Source organism: Monodelphis domestica, chromosome 1 (genome assembly GCF_027887165.1).
Source record: "Monodelphis domestica isolate mMonDom1 chromosome 1, mMonDom1.pri, whole genome shotgun sequence".
NCBI classification, from domain to species: Eukaryota; Metazoa; Chordata; class Mammalia; order Didelphimorphia; family Didelphidae; genus Monodelphis; species Monodelphis domestica.
In genome coordinates, this window is record NC_077227.1 from 550,678,173 (window position 1) to 550,695,439 (window position 17,267).

The 17,267-nt window shown below is 37.2% G+C and overlaps 1 protein-coding gene across 26 annotated transcripts in view; it reads left to right on the forward strand.

Annotated features, from left to right (window-relative positions):
- Positions 1 to 17,267, forward strand: part of MYT1L (myelin transcription factor 1 like) — a 730,943-nt gene that overhangs the window by 542,541 nt on the left and 171,135 nt on the right. For all 26 annotated transcript variants that reach the window (XM_056813380.1, XM_056813371.1, XM_056813377.1 and 23 more), the window contains 4 exons: positions 3,196 to 3,330; positions 7,228 to 7,318; positions 9,953 to 10,060; positions 17,021 to 17,232. In XM_056813380.1, the coding sequence (XP_056669358.1) occupies positions 3,196 to 3,330; positions 7,228 to 7,318; positions 9,953 to 10,060; positions 17,021 to 17,232 (546 nt within the window). The remainder of the gene's footprint in view (positions 1 to 3,195; positions 3,331 to 7,227; positions 7,319 to 9,952; positions 10,061 to 17,020; positions 17,233 to 17,267) is intronic.

Sequence of the window (17,267 nt, forward strand, 5' to 3'; positions counted from 1 at the left end):
TTTACAGTATCTTAGTTGTATTTAATTGCCCAACTAGACAGGTACACCATGGAGACATGTTTTAATATCCTTGTTAATGAACATTACGGTAAGAGTATAGGCTTTGATAAGTGTTATATTAAGTACTCTGACACCAGAGGACAGAGCTAGGAGCCATGAGCAGAAGTTGCAAAGAGTCTTACGACTCCTTTATAGTGATTAGAGCTCTCTAAAAAGGGAATGGATTATCTTAGGAAGTAGAGAAGATCTTCAAGGGGAAGCCAAATGACCACTTCTTTGGGCATTGTAGAGGATATTCCTACAAAGGAGACTCCCTTTCAGTTTTGAGATCCTGGGTTTCTATTTGACAAATGGCCTGGTTTGATGTTTTATGAATCCTATGTTGCTCCAGCTTCTTTGGTTTCCTACTATTGTTGCTATTGTGGGCCCTTTTTAATAGAAGTCGCAGCAGCCACAGAATTGTGGCTTGGAGAATTGGAATATAAATATTTTATCTCCCTGGACTAAGCAGGAGGACAAGAAATGTGATTTCTTTCCTTCTCAAAGCTAAAAACCAGATTAACATGGACTTTTAAAATGATAGAGGGAGCCATGACTCCTCACCTTTCCCCAGCTTCTTGAATTCCTTTCTCTCTGATAGATTTTAAAGTAAATCTGTACCTAATCCTTTTCACTATCTCCCAAGTTTCTTTTGAAGATGCTCACAAGTATATGTTGTATCTTTCAAAGAAGAGAAAACAAGCTAAACAAAGTGGCTAGAAATAGTTTCTCTACTCTTTTGGTGGTAATCTAGAAGGGGTGTATATTTTTGTTGTTATTATGTGTTTGTTTTTCCTTTCTTTATGAAGATATGGTAACTATTATTTTATCATCACCACCATTTGACAGATTCCCAGTGACACAAGCAGTAGATTTTTTAAGTCTTTATTTGTAGCTACATGTTTGCTCTTTATTAAAGGCAAAACCTAGACCATCATGTTATGTAATTAATATTCTATTTGCATTACCTATAGTCTAGGCTTATTCAACAAACAAATTTCTAAAATTTTTAGGAGACTATCACAATCAAAATAACAAAGTTTTGATAACAGGATGTAATGAAGGAAATACAAAACTAATATAGGACGAGGGCTAACCAAATCCAGTATACAGGTTTTTCCTATAAGACACAGAATTTATTCCAGCTGGATGTGGGGGAGCATGTGGAAATGGGTGAAGGGAGGAACATATAGTGTTAATATACTGTGATGTTTAAAGCAGTAGTGGAAAAGATAGAAAGAGCTTTCCAAACCCAGCCAGCATTCATGCATCGAGAGGAGACTATGCCCCTTTTGTCTTCCAAGAAATGGAATAGTTGATGTCCACATGATTTTATTTCATGTATGGGCATACTTCCAGAATACTATGAAACTCTTTGGAACAATACAGTTTCATAGACATTAGCAAATTTCCTAAATAAAAGCCAATTCATTCATTGACTTAGGGCCCTTGGCATCTTTCCTGATAAAGTGTCCTTAAAAAAACTCATGACTTACCTATGTCATAGAACTTAGGAAAATCAGTAATATCTTCTGAATCTATTATTGTGCCCCCTTAATACTTGGATCTTTGCATCAATTCAATGTTTACAGTTACTCCATAGCAATTTACTTGAAAGCAAAAACATTTTACTTATTAAGAGTTGGGAATGGGAGAGAGAAGTTTGATAGAGATGCTTCGGTAGCATGCATAAGAGAGATATAATAAATGAAACAGATTTTAAAATATGAAAATTTCAAGTTTGTCATTGGATTATAAACTATAAATGAAAAGAGTAAAGCACAGTACAATTGTGACAAAATTTTACCAAGCCAATAATATTATTTGCAAAAATTCTAGCACCCAAAAATGTAAATGAATTAATAGATAGCTGTATTTATTATGAATTAGCTGAAAAATCTACTTTCTTAGAATGAGGAAAGAATTAATAACTCCTGAGTTCTTTGGAAAATGAGATTTAGTATGAACAAATTTAGAGGAAAGATGACAAAAATTAGCCAACACATATTAAACTGCCTTGGGCGGATCCAGCAGAAGTAAAATAGTGTGAATATTGAAACACAATGTACAAAAATAAACTAGACTAAAAGAAAGAGAATTTTAATTGGATCTTCCCATGGACCACAAATTTTAACATCCAAATGGTAGGAAAATCTGGCTTATTGATGACCCTGGCAATTAGTTTTCGACAACTAGCAAAAGATCTATAAAATGGACTTTGAACAACTCTACTCGTGTCTGAGTTTCACTGTGGAAGCACTTACAAAGAAGGATTTGATATGAAAAAAAAATTTAAATAACAATTCCATTACCTGTATAGAATTCTGTATTCAGTTTTTGACCAAATGTCTGTTTTGGTCCTTCACTAATAATACTGTAATACAAAGAAGCCAATGAGACTATAAAGAGCCACTACCATGAATACCTATATAGCATTACCAAATCATTTCTCCAATTTCATAATAAAGACCTGGAAGTCAGAACAAGTGATTACTGCAGTGACTTCTGAAATACTTTTGATTGCCCAAGTATTTATCAGATGGAATTTCTATGTTTTTTTGACACATGTCTTCTGAAAGTACAATTCAATTTCTCTGAGAGGCTGAATTGGTATGCTAAGGAGCTGAGTCTCTTAGCCTCAAGAGAATAAACTTCAACAATAGTAAATTTGCAGCTTTCAGTACATTTGGCAGTGGCACTCAAGGCAGGGGAAATCCTGCTAAAGTGTTTTGAATGACCTTACACTCTTTAGTCGATACTTGAAAGGAAATTGGTCATTGACAATGGTGGACAGGGAAGCGGGGAGAGGCGTTCTCTAAAAAGGTCATACTCCATCACTATTTCTACAATGTTTCTTTAATCAGCACTACTTGACATATAAAAACAGTGGGGAAATGTGGCAAGAAAAATGTAGACTTGGAATATTCTGTACTTCATTGTAAAATCATTGTGATGTTACTCATTATACCAGTTTAAGATAAACAAGGAGTCAAATGTATCACCCAAAACAACCAGTTACACAGAGTCAAGGCATGATAACCCAATCTATGGTCTTGTCCCTGGACACTGGTGTCAATGTTATGTCACATTGTCAGTTAACCACATTTCTCTTAAATCAGTAAAATGCGTTCATTTGACACTTGTTGTCACTTTTAGATCCCTCAAGAACAGAAAAGAAAGAGAGCAAGTGTCCAACCCCAGGCTGTGATGGAACTGGCCACGTAACGGGGCTTTATCCTCATCATCGCAGTTTATCCGGATGTCCTCACAAAGATAGGGTTCCTCCAGAGAGTAAGTCCATGTTTCACAGATACCAAGTGTGAATAAGAGTTCCAACAAATCTGTCTTTACCATCCTTCTTCTTATCTTTTTTTCATTCCCATCTCACTTCACAGTGCAACCTCGTTTATCTGGTTCTCTGCCTATGTAGATCTCCAACTCATTCAGCCTATTTTGATTGTGCATAATAAGGTACAAGGGGGCCTTGTTGATTCCCTCTAATGGGGCATAGCATTCTCCACCATGGTGTTATCTGTCTACTGGAAGATATCCTAATGCATGAGCTCATAAGTCTTGTTCCTTTGCTGTACAGTCCTCTCCAATCCTGTATGCCTATAGGAGAAGGGCTCTGAGACATTTCTCTGGGTAACTTGGATTTTTGTACGTGGCCCTAGTCAGTGCTTATATATGAGGTTGTACTGTATCTTCATGTGTAATGTCTGTTCCATGTAATACTAATTCCATCATTCTACCACAGTACAAACTTAAGTCAAGAAGTAATGAAAATCCATCTAATGAGTACTTCTCTATGCCAGGCACTGTCCTAAGCACTGGAGATATAAAAACAAAAATGAAGACTGTCCCCGTGCTCGAAGGGCTTCTATTCTAATAAGGGTGGATAGTGTATGTAAAGGAGTGGTGGCCAGGGATATATGCTTTGGTCTTTGTTTTTGACTTAGGAAATAAATCATAATGAATTCTGTTTGAACCACGTGGAATAAATCTCAATAAAAGTGCCATATCTTTTAATACTTAAGGGTGGTGATGTCCAACTTCTCCCCTTTCTTACACTGAAAGTGCCTGCCCATTTTGAATACAATTAAAATCAATTGCTTAAGAACAGTTAACCTGATGTCTCAGCTTCAGAATTGGCTCCAGGAAATAGAGGACCTGATTCTGAGCATGAGTTGACAATATTTCTACATGAAAGTAAGTTTGAGACATTGTCATTCCCCTGGCATAACAATCTTTGCCACTGTTTACAGCAAGGAAGGAGTGGAGGCGGGGAAATCAAGAACTAGATTCCAAATGTGGTGTGTTGGATATCTGCCTTCTCTTGTAGAGTGGCCTTCAGGGTACCTTCCATTAAAACGGAGAAGGCAAGGGTGGCACTAGGAAACTCAGAATGTTTCAGATTGGAGGGAAATTTATAAACTCCAGTGGGCTCCCTTGTCAGTGCTCAAGACCTGGAAACATAGGTTTAGCTCCAGTATTGTACTAAAAAGTCTGGCTCATGTTTTGTGTAAGCATTTTAGAAGAAATTGTGCATGACAGTAGAATCTCACTTTTGAATATTTATCTTTCCTGTGATTACCAAAAATGTTAGTGAACAAACAGTTCTTGATGTATCCGCCTTATGAAATGTGTTTTTAGAATGTCCCTGAGTGGAGAAGACACTGGGACTTAGCATCAAGACCTAACACCACCATGTGCTAGCTGTGTGACCTTAGGCAAGTCACTCACTCTGGAACCCTGGATCACCCTCTGTAAAATGAGGGTATTGGACTAGATGGTTTCTAAGGTTTCTTCCAGCTCTAACATTCTTTGAGCAGCTCGTAGAATGTGTTAGGAGCATAGATAAAATGATTTTAAGAGCTTAAAACAGGAAGCAATGAATTAGAATGAAATGGGGAATTAGGGTCAATCACCTTTCTGGTCTTGGCTCTGTTTCTAACTAGATAAGTCACACAAGGGTACTAGACTATTTAGATGGTCTCCAAGGTTCCTTCCAACTCCAGAATTCTACGATTCTAAAGAAAAAATTAATCTCTCTACACATTATTATTCCTTGAGGATATGCATTTTTTGTTTCCCTTTAAAGTTAAAGATAAAACCAGAAAGTAGTGGATAGAATGTTGGTCTTAAAGACAGAAAAGATCTACTTGAAGTCCCATCTCTAACATAAATTGACTGTGTGACTGTGACCAAGTCACTTAACTTCTCAATACTCTAAGCAACTCTCTAAAACGAAGTTGCAGGGAAGGTGCCGAACTGCATGGATGTGAATGAATGAATGAATGAGCAAAAGAATGAATGAGAGGGAAAAGCATATGTTAAACACTATATTCTAAGCACTGTATTAAGCACTGAAGGAGGGATACAAATTGAAAAATTAGGTAGTCACACCTTTCAATGAGTTCTCACATTCTAATTGTGGAAACAACAGATAAAAGAAATTTATAAAGGAGTTTCCTCACTGGGACTTCTCTAAACTATTTAAATCACAGGTCCAGTTCCTATTTCCTAAAGTAAAAGATAAGTTGCTGACTAAAACTCAAAAAAGTCACCACACTCTAGAAATTAATGGAAAAATACTAAGTATAATAAACTTTGAACTCTGTCATGGCATAATAGCTCAGTATTATACAGATTCAGTCCACTTGCCCCACGTCAAGTGATATCACCTGAAACCTAATGACAAATAGCAAAAAGCTGACACGATATCATTAGTCTAAAAACATATCTTAATCATCTCCTGTCTAACTCCAGCCAGCTTTATGAATGTGTTCTAATGCTATTTTTCTTGGGTCACTAATTATATATACATATATATATCAATTGTTGCTAAGCACTTGCTACTGTGTGGTTCTTCATAATATATTTTTTAATTAACAGTCATCATTTCACCAGAAGGAGACATGTGTCTCTGTTGTGACTCTTGGAATGCTCTCCAAAACACTTCTAGGCACACAATGTGAAATGGAGGATTGAATGTGGATAATTTAAAGGGGAGGGAAGGATGGCTATAATTATAGGACAATTTAGGCCAACATCCACATTGGTGCTTCAGTGGTCCTGGTCAGATTATAAATGTGGATACCATAAGCACAGTTTTACTCAAAGGAAAGGCTTCAGAATGTTACTCTGTATTTAAGTGTCCTGGTTTTTGAAGCCAGCTACTTAAAGGCATGGCGTCAGAAAGCCTGAACTCATACCCCACCTCTCTCTCACCATGGGCCAGTCATTAAAAGTCTCAGTCTCCTCATCTGTAAAATGGAGATTAATGATGCCACTAGTACCTACCTCACAGGGTTGTTGTGAGGCTCAAGTGAAATAATGAATTGTAAATTGCTTTGCCAATCTGAAAGTGCTCTTTAATTATTTTTTCAATCATCCAGTGAGGCCAAATCACAAAGGAGTAAGATTCCTGAGTTCTTTGCCCTTACCAGATTGTACCCCAACCTCTGCTTTGACAAATAAATTCTATTGGTGATATAAAGTAGGCAAAAGAATGTAGCGAGAGCCCAATAAATCCATCTCACCTTCACCAAGCAAACCACAGAATGCCTCACAATCAGGAACATCATTTTCCTATAAGAAAAACAACATATTGTCATCACTAAAGCTCTTGCTTGTTAATTTTACACAATGAAATGATTTTTCATATAATTTGTCCAGTTCTTCATAATAATATTTATGGAACAATACAAGATTTAATTCCCCAAAAGTCAGTATTTCCAATTGATTTTATTTATAAGGTCTGCTCCTCCCCTTCCCCATTTCCCAATATTTTTGTAATATTCCAGGGCTGAAAATCTTAAGGATTCTGGAGAGATATTACCAATCTACACATTGTTTTGTAGCTAATCAATATTCAGTACTAATGTATGGAAAATATATTGGTAGTTAGTCCCTTGCTTCACTGTGACACTAAAGACAAATTAATTATTGCATTCTCTGTCCTCCATAACTCTCTTCGTGCTCTTCTGCTCTGCATGCCAATTAAAATGAGATCAGAAATTCCCTCTCTCTTTTTTCCTGTGTTTTTCTGACCATGCCCATCACCAGTATTTGAAGGAATGTCTATTGTAAACTAACCCAGCCTCTTGTTTTATGATTACATATGACTTTTTCTGAGTGTTTCTATGTTTTAATACTCGGCTGTTTTCTCTACCTCTTCTTGTCAAGTTCTTGCCATGCATGAAAATGTTCTCAAGTGTCCTACACCAGGCTGCACAGGGCGCGGGCACGTAAATAGCAACAGGAACTCACACCGAAGGTAAGCAAAGCATTCCGGGACTTGATGTTAGAGGGAAAAGAGTTTCCCAATGGCAGCATTCCTGGTGAACCCTTCAGAGGGTGTGTGCTTCCCATGGCACTTCTCTATCTTACAGAAGGTGACAGATGGTCCTTGGTGTGTTGTTTATAAAGAATTTTAAAAGTACATTCACATATTGCATGGGGAAGACAAATGCATATGTTCCCTCTTTTTGCAGGTTGGGTTATTTGAGTTGACTGTATCCCTTCCTCAGGTTCCATCTGAATGCTCAGACCCAATTATCTTACAGGCATTATTCAGATTATTTGCCACTGAATTCGTTTTTTGTCCACCTTGGAAGACCTCTGACACTTTTTAGCTATTCCCTCTGCACTGTGACATCTTTCTAAAGTCCCCCCCCCCCCAATCCCTCAGTGTTGGCAGCTCACTAGCTGGAATTCATTAATAAAAACCTGAGTTTTGAAGAATGCACTGTTCATTCCATTTTGAGGATTATTTATCAAAGAATGAAATGAAATTGATGCCAGAACTGATTCTTGAGGGACTGTTGTATGAATACTTAATCCTGCATTTAGAATAGAGCCAGCATATCCCTAGACTTTCTTCTTTAGTTAGTCAGGATACCAACCTTAGAGTGTAAGCTCCTTGAGGGCAGCAGTCCTGTTTTAGCTAAACTATGTATCTCCTGCAGAGAATATGCATCTCCATAAACAGTAGGCACTTTATAAATGTTACTTGTATTGAGTTATTGTATTGTCTCAAATAGCTTAGTGTAATGGGGGGAGGAGAGGAGCAGTGACTCCCAAGAAGATGAAATCCTTGGCGCTATTGCCAAAACCAAAGTGCTCAGCCTCTGATGTAAAACCAATAGGAGAAGTGAGGAAAGGGTCTCTGCCTAGTAGACAATTGACATTTAATGAACAGAACTACATTAGAACAAAGTTTTCCAAAAAAAATAGCATGTAATAAAACACACGAAAATCATATCAAACATAATATAATGTTCCTTAGACAATTCAGAAGGCATTCATTATCCTGAGATTCTCAGTATCATTATTTTGTATGTCACTATCCTACAAATCTTTACAAATACCAATTGATGGGAAGGTTCAATTCATGAATGCCAGAAAAACCAGCATCTTTTGCTATTGCCCAATTTCAAAAATAAAAACAAAACTTAAAACAAGTTCAACATTTTTCTTCATATAAATTCGGATTTTCTTTCTTGCCCTAGCCAGGCTTTCGGTGGATTCTTAAGAACTTTTCTAATAACCACTCTGAGTATACTGCCTTTTTATCAGAAGCTGAACAGACTCTAGAAGAATCTTCCACTAATGGATGTCCTGAGAGTTCTCTGATATCACAGAGGAATGTGGGCTTTTCATAGGTGAAGAATGCTACTAAAAGTTTTACTTTGCTTTTATTTTTTGCTAGCCCACCTGTATTGCTTTGGCTATGTGACTTAAGTTTGCAATAATTCAGAACCCAGACTATACAGACCAAACCTGTACCTTGCTCCATCAGAGTTTTGCCAGGATTACTATTTCTGGAGTAGCAATCTAGAGGAAGATGGAGTTTAGTGGAATGAACACAACATTTAGCTGAAAAGACCTGCATTCAAACCCAGATCTTTTATTTGCTACTTGTGGGACCTCAGGCAAGATCCTACTCTATAAAATGAGAGAGCTGGCCCTGACCTCATCTGAGTCCTTGCCAGTGCCCCCTGACATATTCCTAGGGCAATGTTCAATATAGCCCTTGTATTTAAAGCTTCGAGTGATGAGACTGACGATATATTTTCTCTCATATTTACCTAGCATGATAACATAAGTTAGAACATATGGCCCAAGCATCAAAATATCCCACAGAATACACTCAGATGTTCGGGACACATTTTAAGACCCACCGTGGCAGTCCTGCAAACAAGGTGCTTCTAAATGTCGAGGCTTGGTGGCAACTGAATGTCAATCTGATATCCCCCCACCACTTTTATTTCTATTCATGTGGAGACCACTAAAGGGAGCTGGCCAGAAAGGCATGTAATAGGCTATGATGACAAGCAAAAGAATTGTTTCTAGTACCAGCTGGAGAGACTTTTACTGTTTCAACTAAGAGCTCCATCTGCTGGTATCAGCCCATTTATTTCCACACTTGGGAAATTTGGAAATTTGTCCCTGAAGAGACCCAGCTATGGTCTCATTTCCAAAATTGTTGACTATCATGGAATAGAACTGGATTTTAAAATTCCAATCTGTCTACATCTCGGGGTATTTCAACTAGGAAAAAAATTGAACAGCTCCCTTTCGATTGCAATCAGGTCATCAGTGCCTTCCAATAATATTTACCAATTCAGTGTTCACAAATGTGAGCAGCAGCAGTCTCATAGATCTGAAACAAAATCAGCAGTGTTAACCATTTCACTAACAAATGAGAAAACAAGAAAATATAACCTCCTTCCGCCAAGTCAAGGTATAGAGAGAAGAAACATCTGTGGCCACTTGAACAGACTTCTTTCACCTTTTCAGTCAGCCCCAAGTGGGGCTGACTGAGGAGAAGGTGGAAGGTGGTAATTGGATCTGTGTGTTGTGAAACTGTTTGAAACCAAACAATTAAATCCCTTTTCTATAATTGCAGCCTCTCTGGATGCCCTATTGCCGCAGCAGAAAAACTGGCAAAAGCTCAAGAAAAACACCAGAGTTGTGATGTGTCAAAATCCAATCAGGCGTCAGATCGAGTTTTAAGGTACTAAATTTCCTAAATGATAAGTGTTTAAAACAAGGATTCCCCTAAAGTCACACTACAAGCCAGTTGTTCTTAAGTGCTTAGCTCTCTTAGGTATTGTTTGGAACTCTTCCTTGGTGAAAAAGTATTGGTAATGGATTGTGAAATAAAAAATAATAATAATAATAATCTTTGGAGCTGGAGTGAGAAGACTCAGATTCCAATTCAGGTTCTTTGAGGAGCATGCTGAGTAACTATGGGTGAGTCCCAAAAGGGCTCTCAGTCTCAGTCTCCTAAAACGCAGTTCAGACTGACCATGTCATTCCCATGCTCAGAAAGTCTCCTTGAGTACCTATTGGTTCTAAGATAAAATAAAAAGACTTTTGTTTAAGATTTAACGCCTTCCAAAATCTGGTTCCAGTTTACCTTTTCCAGGCTTACTACACATTTCTCCCCTTCATACACTCTCCACTCTGTCCAAGCTGGTTTACTTGCTGTTCATCAGACGTGACAATCTATCTCCCAAACCCATACCTTTGCACAAGCTGTCCCTTATGTTGGGAACACACTTCATTTTCACTTCCCCCTCTTAGGATCCAAGACTCACTTCAAAGGGAGCTCAAGTTCTGCATAAAGTTCATGCATAAAAATTTCAGCAGTCCCATCAAGTGCTGGTAGCACCCCATCCCCAAAAAATTACTATGTATTTGTAATTATATATTGTAGAGATATGCAGATTTATATGTGAGGTGAGCAGATTGTGCTTGAGAGCAAAATCACAGAATCTCACAGTTGGAAAGGAACTTAATAGCTATCAAGGTGACAGTGAATAGTGTGCTGGACTAGAATCAAAAAGTCCTGAGTTCAAATACAGTCTCATACCTTTGCTAGCTGTGTGACACTGGCAAATCACTTAGTTTGTGTTTCCCTCAGTTTTGTCATCTGTAAAATGGAGATAATGATAGCCCTATCTCCTAAGGTGGTTGTGAATATCAAATAAGTTAATATTCATAAAGCACTTAGCACAATAGTACCTGGCATATAAAAGGTGCTGTACAAGTATTAGCTGTTATTACTATTATCTACTCCAAACTATACATGCACAAGATATGAATACTCTACAATACCTCTAAACTTAAGGATCTCCTGAAAAAGGGTATTCCCCACCTCATAAGATACCCCTTCCAACTTTCATGTAGCTCCATCCTTTGGGCCCAAAGCAGGACAAGTCTAATCCCTCCTCAGCATGGCAGCCATTCCTTAAAATTCTTAAGAGGTTCTCCTATCTCTCCTAAATCTTTTCTTCTAAAAGTTCAACATCTGGGGGCAGCTGGGTTGCTCAGTGGATTGAGAGCCAGGCCTAGAGATGGGATGGTCCTAGGTTCAGATCTGGCCTCAGACACTTCCCAGCTGTGTGGCCCTGGGTAAGTCACTTAACCCCATTGCTTAGCCCTTAGCACTCTTCTGCCTTGGAACCAATACACAGTATTGATTCCAAGACAAAAGATAAGGGTTTAAAAAAATAAAAAATAAATAAAAGTTCAACATCTCCTGTTCCTTAAGCACATACTCATATGGTATAAACTTCAGATTCTTGATCCTTTTCTATTTTTCTCCTATACATAAGAGTATCCAGTTCATCCATGTCCTTCCTAAATTATCATGCCCAGAATACAACAAAATACTATAGAAGTGAACCTCCCAGAGTATATTAGGAGTATCATCTCCTTATTATTGGACACTATGAAGTCCAAGGTCAAATTAGAATTCTTGGCTACTTTATGATACTTCTGGCTCACTAAAAAAAAGTAAAAAAGAAATACTATCTGGCCATGATTCCCTCATCTTACTTTTTAAACCAAGGCTAAACTAAGTATTTAAAGGGGAATTTCACATTGATTCCCATTAAATTTTAACTTCTTAGATATGGCCTATTGTTCTAGCTTGCCAAGATCATTGTAATATCCAATGTACTAGATATCTCTCTTGTGTAGAGATCACCCTCACAACATGACCAAAAGCAGTCAGCAAGTTAATATCCACTTTTGAAATTATGAACCTGAGCATACTGAATTAAATATTTAAGTACTATTTTAATTTTTTTCTGTCTCATTAAGCCTCAATTTCCTCATTTGTAAAATAAAGGGGTTTGAATAAATAACTTCTCCAAGATTCACATCTATGAGCTTATGATTCTAGTATTTTAAAGAACCTCCTTTGGAAATGTTAAATTGCCAATAATTATATTTTAATTGTTTAATAAAATGACTTCTTATTGCATAAGGTCCTCTATGCTTAATATAGCTCATATTTCCATAACTGCTTTCCTTACAACATTTCTTTGAAGTGAATAATTTAGGTAATAATAAAAATAATAATAGCTATTACTTATATAGTGCTTTATAGTTTATGAAAGACTTTATGAATATTCCTCACTATAACCATACTATTATTAACCCCATTTTTACAGATGAGGAAACTAAGGCAAAGAGAAATTAAATTATTTAACCAAGGCTCATCTAGCTAATAAGTATCTGAAGCCAGATTTGAAGTTGGGTTTTTCTCACTCCAGATACAGCACCCAGCTGTACTCTCTGTATATTACAGATTAGGAAACTGAGGCAAAACAACTGACCCATGGTCCCATACCTGTCCCCAGAAGCTGGACCCAAACCAAAGTATTCTGGCTTCAAAATCAGAGTTCTTAGCACTACACTATATGTAGGATCTAAATACTTCCCAATATTCTGAAACCCATTTTGCCTATGTATGGAATAACTGGTAAAGAGCCCCTGCCCAAAGGGAAGCCGTAGTAAATATGAACAAAAGAAAAGCCTATAGCCTCTCAGTCTCATAAATGGACTGGCATTTCTGATGATTAATAAGTCTGTACATTCTTTATCACCTCCCAATGGGGTAATTTTAAAAATGGTTACACACATGCATACACACACACACACACTCACACTCACACACCTTCTCTTTTTAGAGGCAGGAATCTCCTGGAAACCCAGGTAGAGGTAGTTCCTTGTGCAACAGCAGCAGCTGGCTCTCCAGCAGGCTGCTCCTGTGCCTGGGTTAGCACTTTGGCTCCAGCTTCCGGCACTATCATATGGATCCCACATCCTGGAGGCAGTGTAGATTATACCAAACTTCTATTTTAAGGACTCCCTCCCTCTCTTATTCCACACAAAAAGCAACTTAACTGCTTAAGGTAAAATTTCATGTGCTGTTATAGAAAACCTACATGTCGTTTATATTAAGGAATCATAAAGATTAAAGGAAAACTATTAGATATGCTTATTCAGGTCTCTGAAACTGTTCAGCTATATTTTGGGATATATTTTTTTGTTGTTCCTGATTTTGCTAAGATTCATTCATATGAAAAGCTTAGAGCTGGAAGAGACTTTAGAAATCATCTAGTTGAACCACCCTCATTTTATAGAAGAGGGAACTGAGGTCCAAAGAAGTTTAATGATCTTGCCCAATGTGATACAAGCAGTGAGTTCAGAGTAGGGATTTGAACTCAGGACCTGAGACTAGTGCTCCTTCTACTGTACTATGCTGCCTCTATCTCTTCATCCTGACTCTGCCTCTAAATCTAGTCTAGAACCACTTCTCCATCTCCCTCACTGTTTTTCCCACCCTTCTCCTGGCTGCAAATGAAGTATAATAAGGAACAACAAGGAATGTAGTCACCATTCTCTCCACCTTCAATCCATCCCACCACAGAACAGGCAATCCCAAAGTATGCCTTTTGATAAGTCATTCCCTTATTGAAAAGCCTTTATGATGCCTACTACCTGTAAAGTTCATAGTCCTTTGATTATCAAGATTATAGCAAGGATATTTGACTATCTTGTCCCAACCTACCTTTTCCATCTTTTATCTCATAATACCAATTGAGTAATATATGCAGCTACCAACATTGGATTACTTCTCTTCCTAGACAGACCCAGTCTTTTTCATTTCCATGCATTTGCTAATACCATTACCCCTTCCTAAAATGACTTCCCTCCCCATTCACACCAATTAAAATCCTACCCACTCTTTAGGTCAAGTTCAGGTACCAGTCTTCTATAAAGTGTTCCAATCTACCCAGCTGAAAGGGACCCTCTGCTCCCCTCAAATACCATAACATTTTGTTCATAGCTCATTGAGCAAGAGAGTAAGCTGAGACAGTCTTCATGTTGGCACACAGAATTTTTCTCTGGCTTCATTATAAAGCCATTAGTTCTAGTTCTAATTTCGTTACTACTCCATGCTTGCTTTCTCCTACTTTCTTAGCCTCAGTTTCCTCATATGTAAAATGAGAATAATAATGGCACCTATCCACCTCGCAGAATTATTGGAAAGTGCTTCACAAACCTAACATACTATATAAATGTTAGCTATCATTATTATCAATGAATGAATGAGTGTAGGACGATGAAAATCCCTGTAGCCATATGTCCAAAAGGGAAAACTAATGAGCAAATTCATTAATTGGAGCCCTAGTCACAAATCTGTTGTCAACTCTAGTTATTAACTTAATAAAATGTCTTTATATTAGACATTAGTGTCTTAGTGTCCTCATAACAAACTTAGTTTTTCAATATTTCAAGGGCATATGAGTGCATTTATAGACACAGTATATGATCCATTTCTATAGATGTTCATTAAATATCTACTAAGTGCAAGACACTGTGGATTACAAAGGCACAAAAAACAAAATTGCCCCTGGCCTCCAGAAGCCTGAATTCTCTCTGTGAGTGGCTAGAGCAGGAAAAGATGTCAATCAACTGGTGTCCAGATCTCTGGTGATTAGACTATCTATATTTACCTACATCAATTGATAAATAATAGACCCAAACCAGTCTATTACCCAGTCAGTCCCAAAGACCTTCTCAGGTTGGTAAGAGGTATCTGTGTTTCTGCTACCCAGCCACATCCTTTGAAAAGCCATAGTTACCTCCAGGCTATGATAAGATGTGGGAGAAGAGATTTTACGAGTATTACTTTTATGTGAGTGCTAGCATTTTGCACATGCATTTTGACACTTAAGATTTTTATATACTGTTATGTATCATAAGTCTATAGGGACTTACACAGGTAGGTGGTTAGCCTTTGCAGGTGAATTAGAAACCAAACACTCATCCATGAATTTGCTTATGGTTCTTTCCAACTAAAGCATTTGCCATTATGCCATTCTTAGCTTTAACATTTCTTTTCCAGACCTGTGATTTCATCATTCCAGCTATATAAAGGGCTCCTGACCCTTTTTGTATGTCATGGGTTCCTTTCCAAGTCTGATCGTAACTAAAGATTCCTCCTCAGAAGAATATTTTTAAATACATAAAATCAATCCATACAAAGAAAACCAATATATTGAAATAGTTGTGCATATATATATATATACATACACACCCATATATATGTATATGTGTAGATATATACAGACGTGCATGAACACCCACACTATTTTTTAAAGTTTTTGGACACCAAGTTAAGAATCCTTGAGTGAAAACTTGCCATTATGGCAGCTTTAGCCTTACCATTTTCTTTTCTAGTCTTGTGATTTCATCAAAGAGAGGACCTCTTAGTGTGGATACTCCCTCCACTGATCAACCAAGTATTTATTATGTATCTACTATGTGCCAAGCACTATGCTAGGCACTGGGGATAGAAAGATACAATGAAATGGTCTCTGCCTTAAAGGAACTGGTATTCTGTTCTATCTGGGGAATTTGTGTATACATGGATACACAAATTATACACAGGGTAATTGAAGGGGGAAGGGTCCCCGCCACTATAAGGATCAGGAAAGGCCTCCCGCAGAAGGTGGTACTGGAGATGAGACTTGAAGAAAACTAAAGATTCCAAGAGTTGGAGGTGAGGAAGGAATGTGTTCCAGGCATAAAGGACAACCAATGGCAAGATATGAAGATAGTAAGTGAAGTGGTGTATATAAAGAGTCAGATTGACTGATATTACTTGTCTATAACATATAGTATTTGAATTTTTCATAGGACACTTAGAGGTTAAGTGATTTAATTTTGGTCCCACAGTCATCCAGTATATTTCACAAGGGAGGTCATGAATCAAAGTCTTCCTTATTTCACAAGTGACCCTCTATATGCTATGCCAAGCTGACAACAGAATTTTTATACTTTTAAATTCAAGAAAAACAATTTTTTAAAAATTTCCTCCCTGGAATTTCTGGATATTTTTCCTAGAGAGAGAGTGTTAAAAAATGCTTACATGAAAATACTAATAAATATTTTATATCTTGAGAAAAAATGAAGCAAAATGCTTATTAGACTCCAGAATCTTGTAATAAAAAGTTTGCTAAAAAGGAGAGGTAGTGAATATGAATGTTTGGCACTTGAATACTTTTAGAGCCCAGACAAATAAATTAGCATTAGGGGAAATACTAAAAGAAATGTTAATATTTCATATTGCATATTAATATATACATATATATCTCTACTTATACATCTAAATGGTTTTTGCTAAATCTATATTCATAAGAGTATTTCATTTCCTCTTATCTTCTAAAAGAAAAATACTTATTGGCCTTCTTTAGATTCACAGAACTTCTAGCACTATTTCCAATTCCTGCCAAAGCAAATGATTGATATAGAAAAAAGTTTATTTTTCATATCTTCTTCACTCCTTCCAACTTCTACAAAGAATGGCAATTACAGAAACAATGGATGAATATAAAATATATTTAATGGGAATTACTTTTGAACTCAGTAGAAGTTGCTTTTAGGTAGGGAATCTATTTGGCACTGTGTAATTAAAGTTTAGTTATGGCTTAGGAAAATATGCCGTGTTTTTCTTATAAAGCAAAACTGCAAGTACTGAGATAGTGGTTCAGTAGTAAGTATAGATTAGTGGTCTTTAAAATAAAGTTAGCTAAAATTTCTGTTTCTCATCCAAACTGTAACTGATGCGCATGCACAATAACATGAACTTTCCATATCTTTTATGTTTCAGGCCGATGTGCTTCGTAAAGCAACTAGAGATCCCTCAATATGGCTACAGAAACAATGTCCCCACAACCACACCTCGCTCCAACTTGGCCAAGGAACTAGAGAAATATTCCAAGACGTCGTTTGAATATAACACTTACGACAATCATACTTATGGCAAGAGAGCCATAGCCCCCAAGGTGCAAACCAGGGATATATCCCCCAAAGGATATGATGGTAGGAGGTGCACACTCTTATACATGAGAGACAAG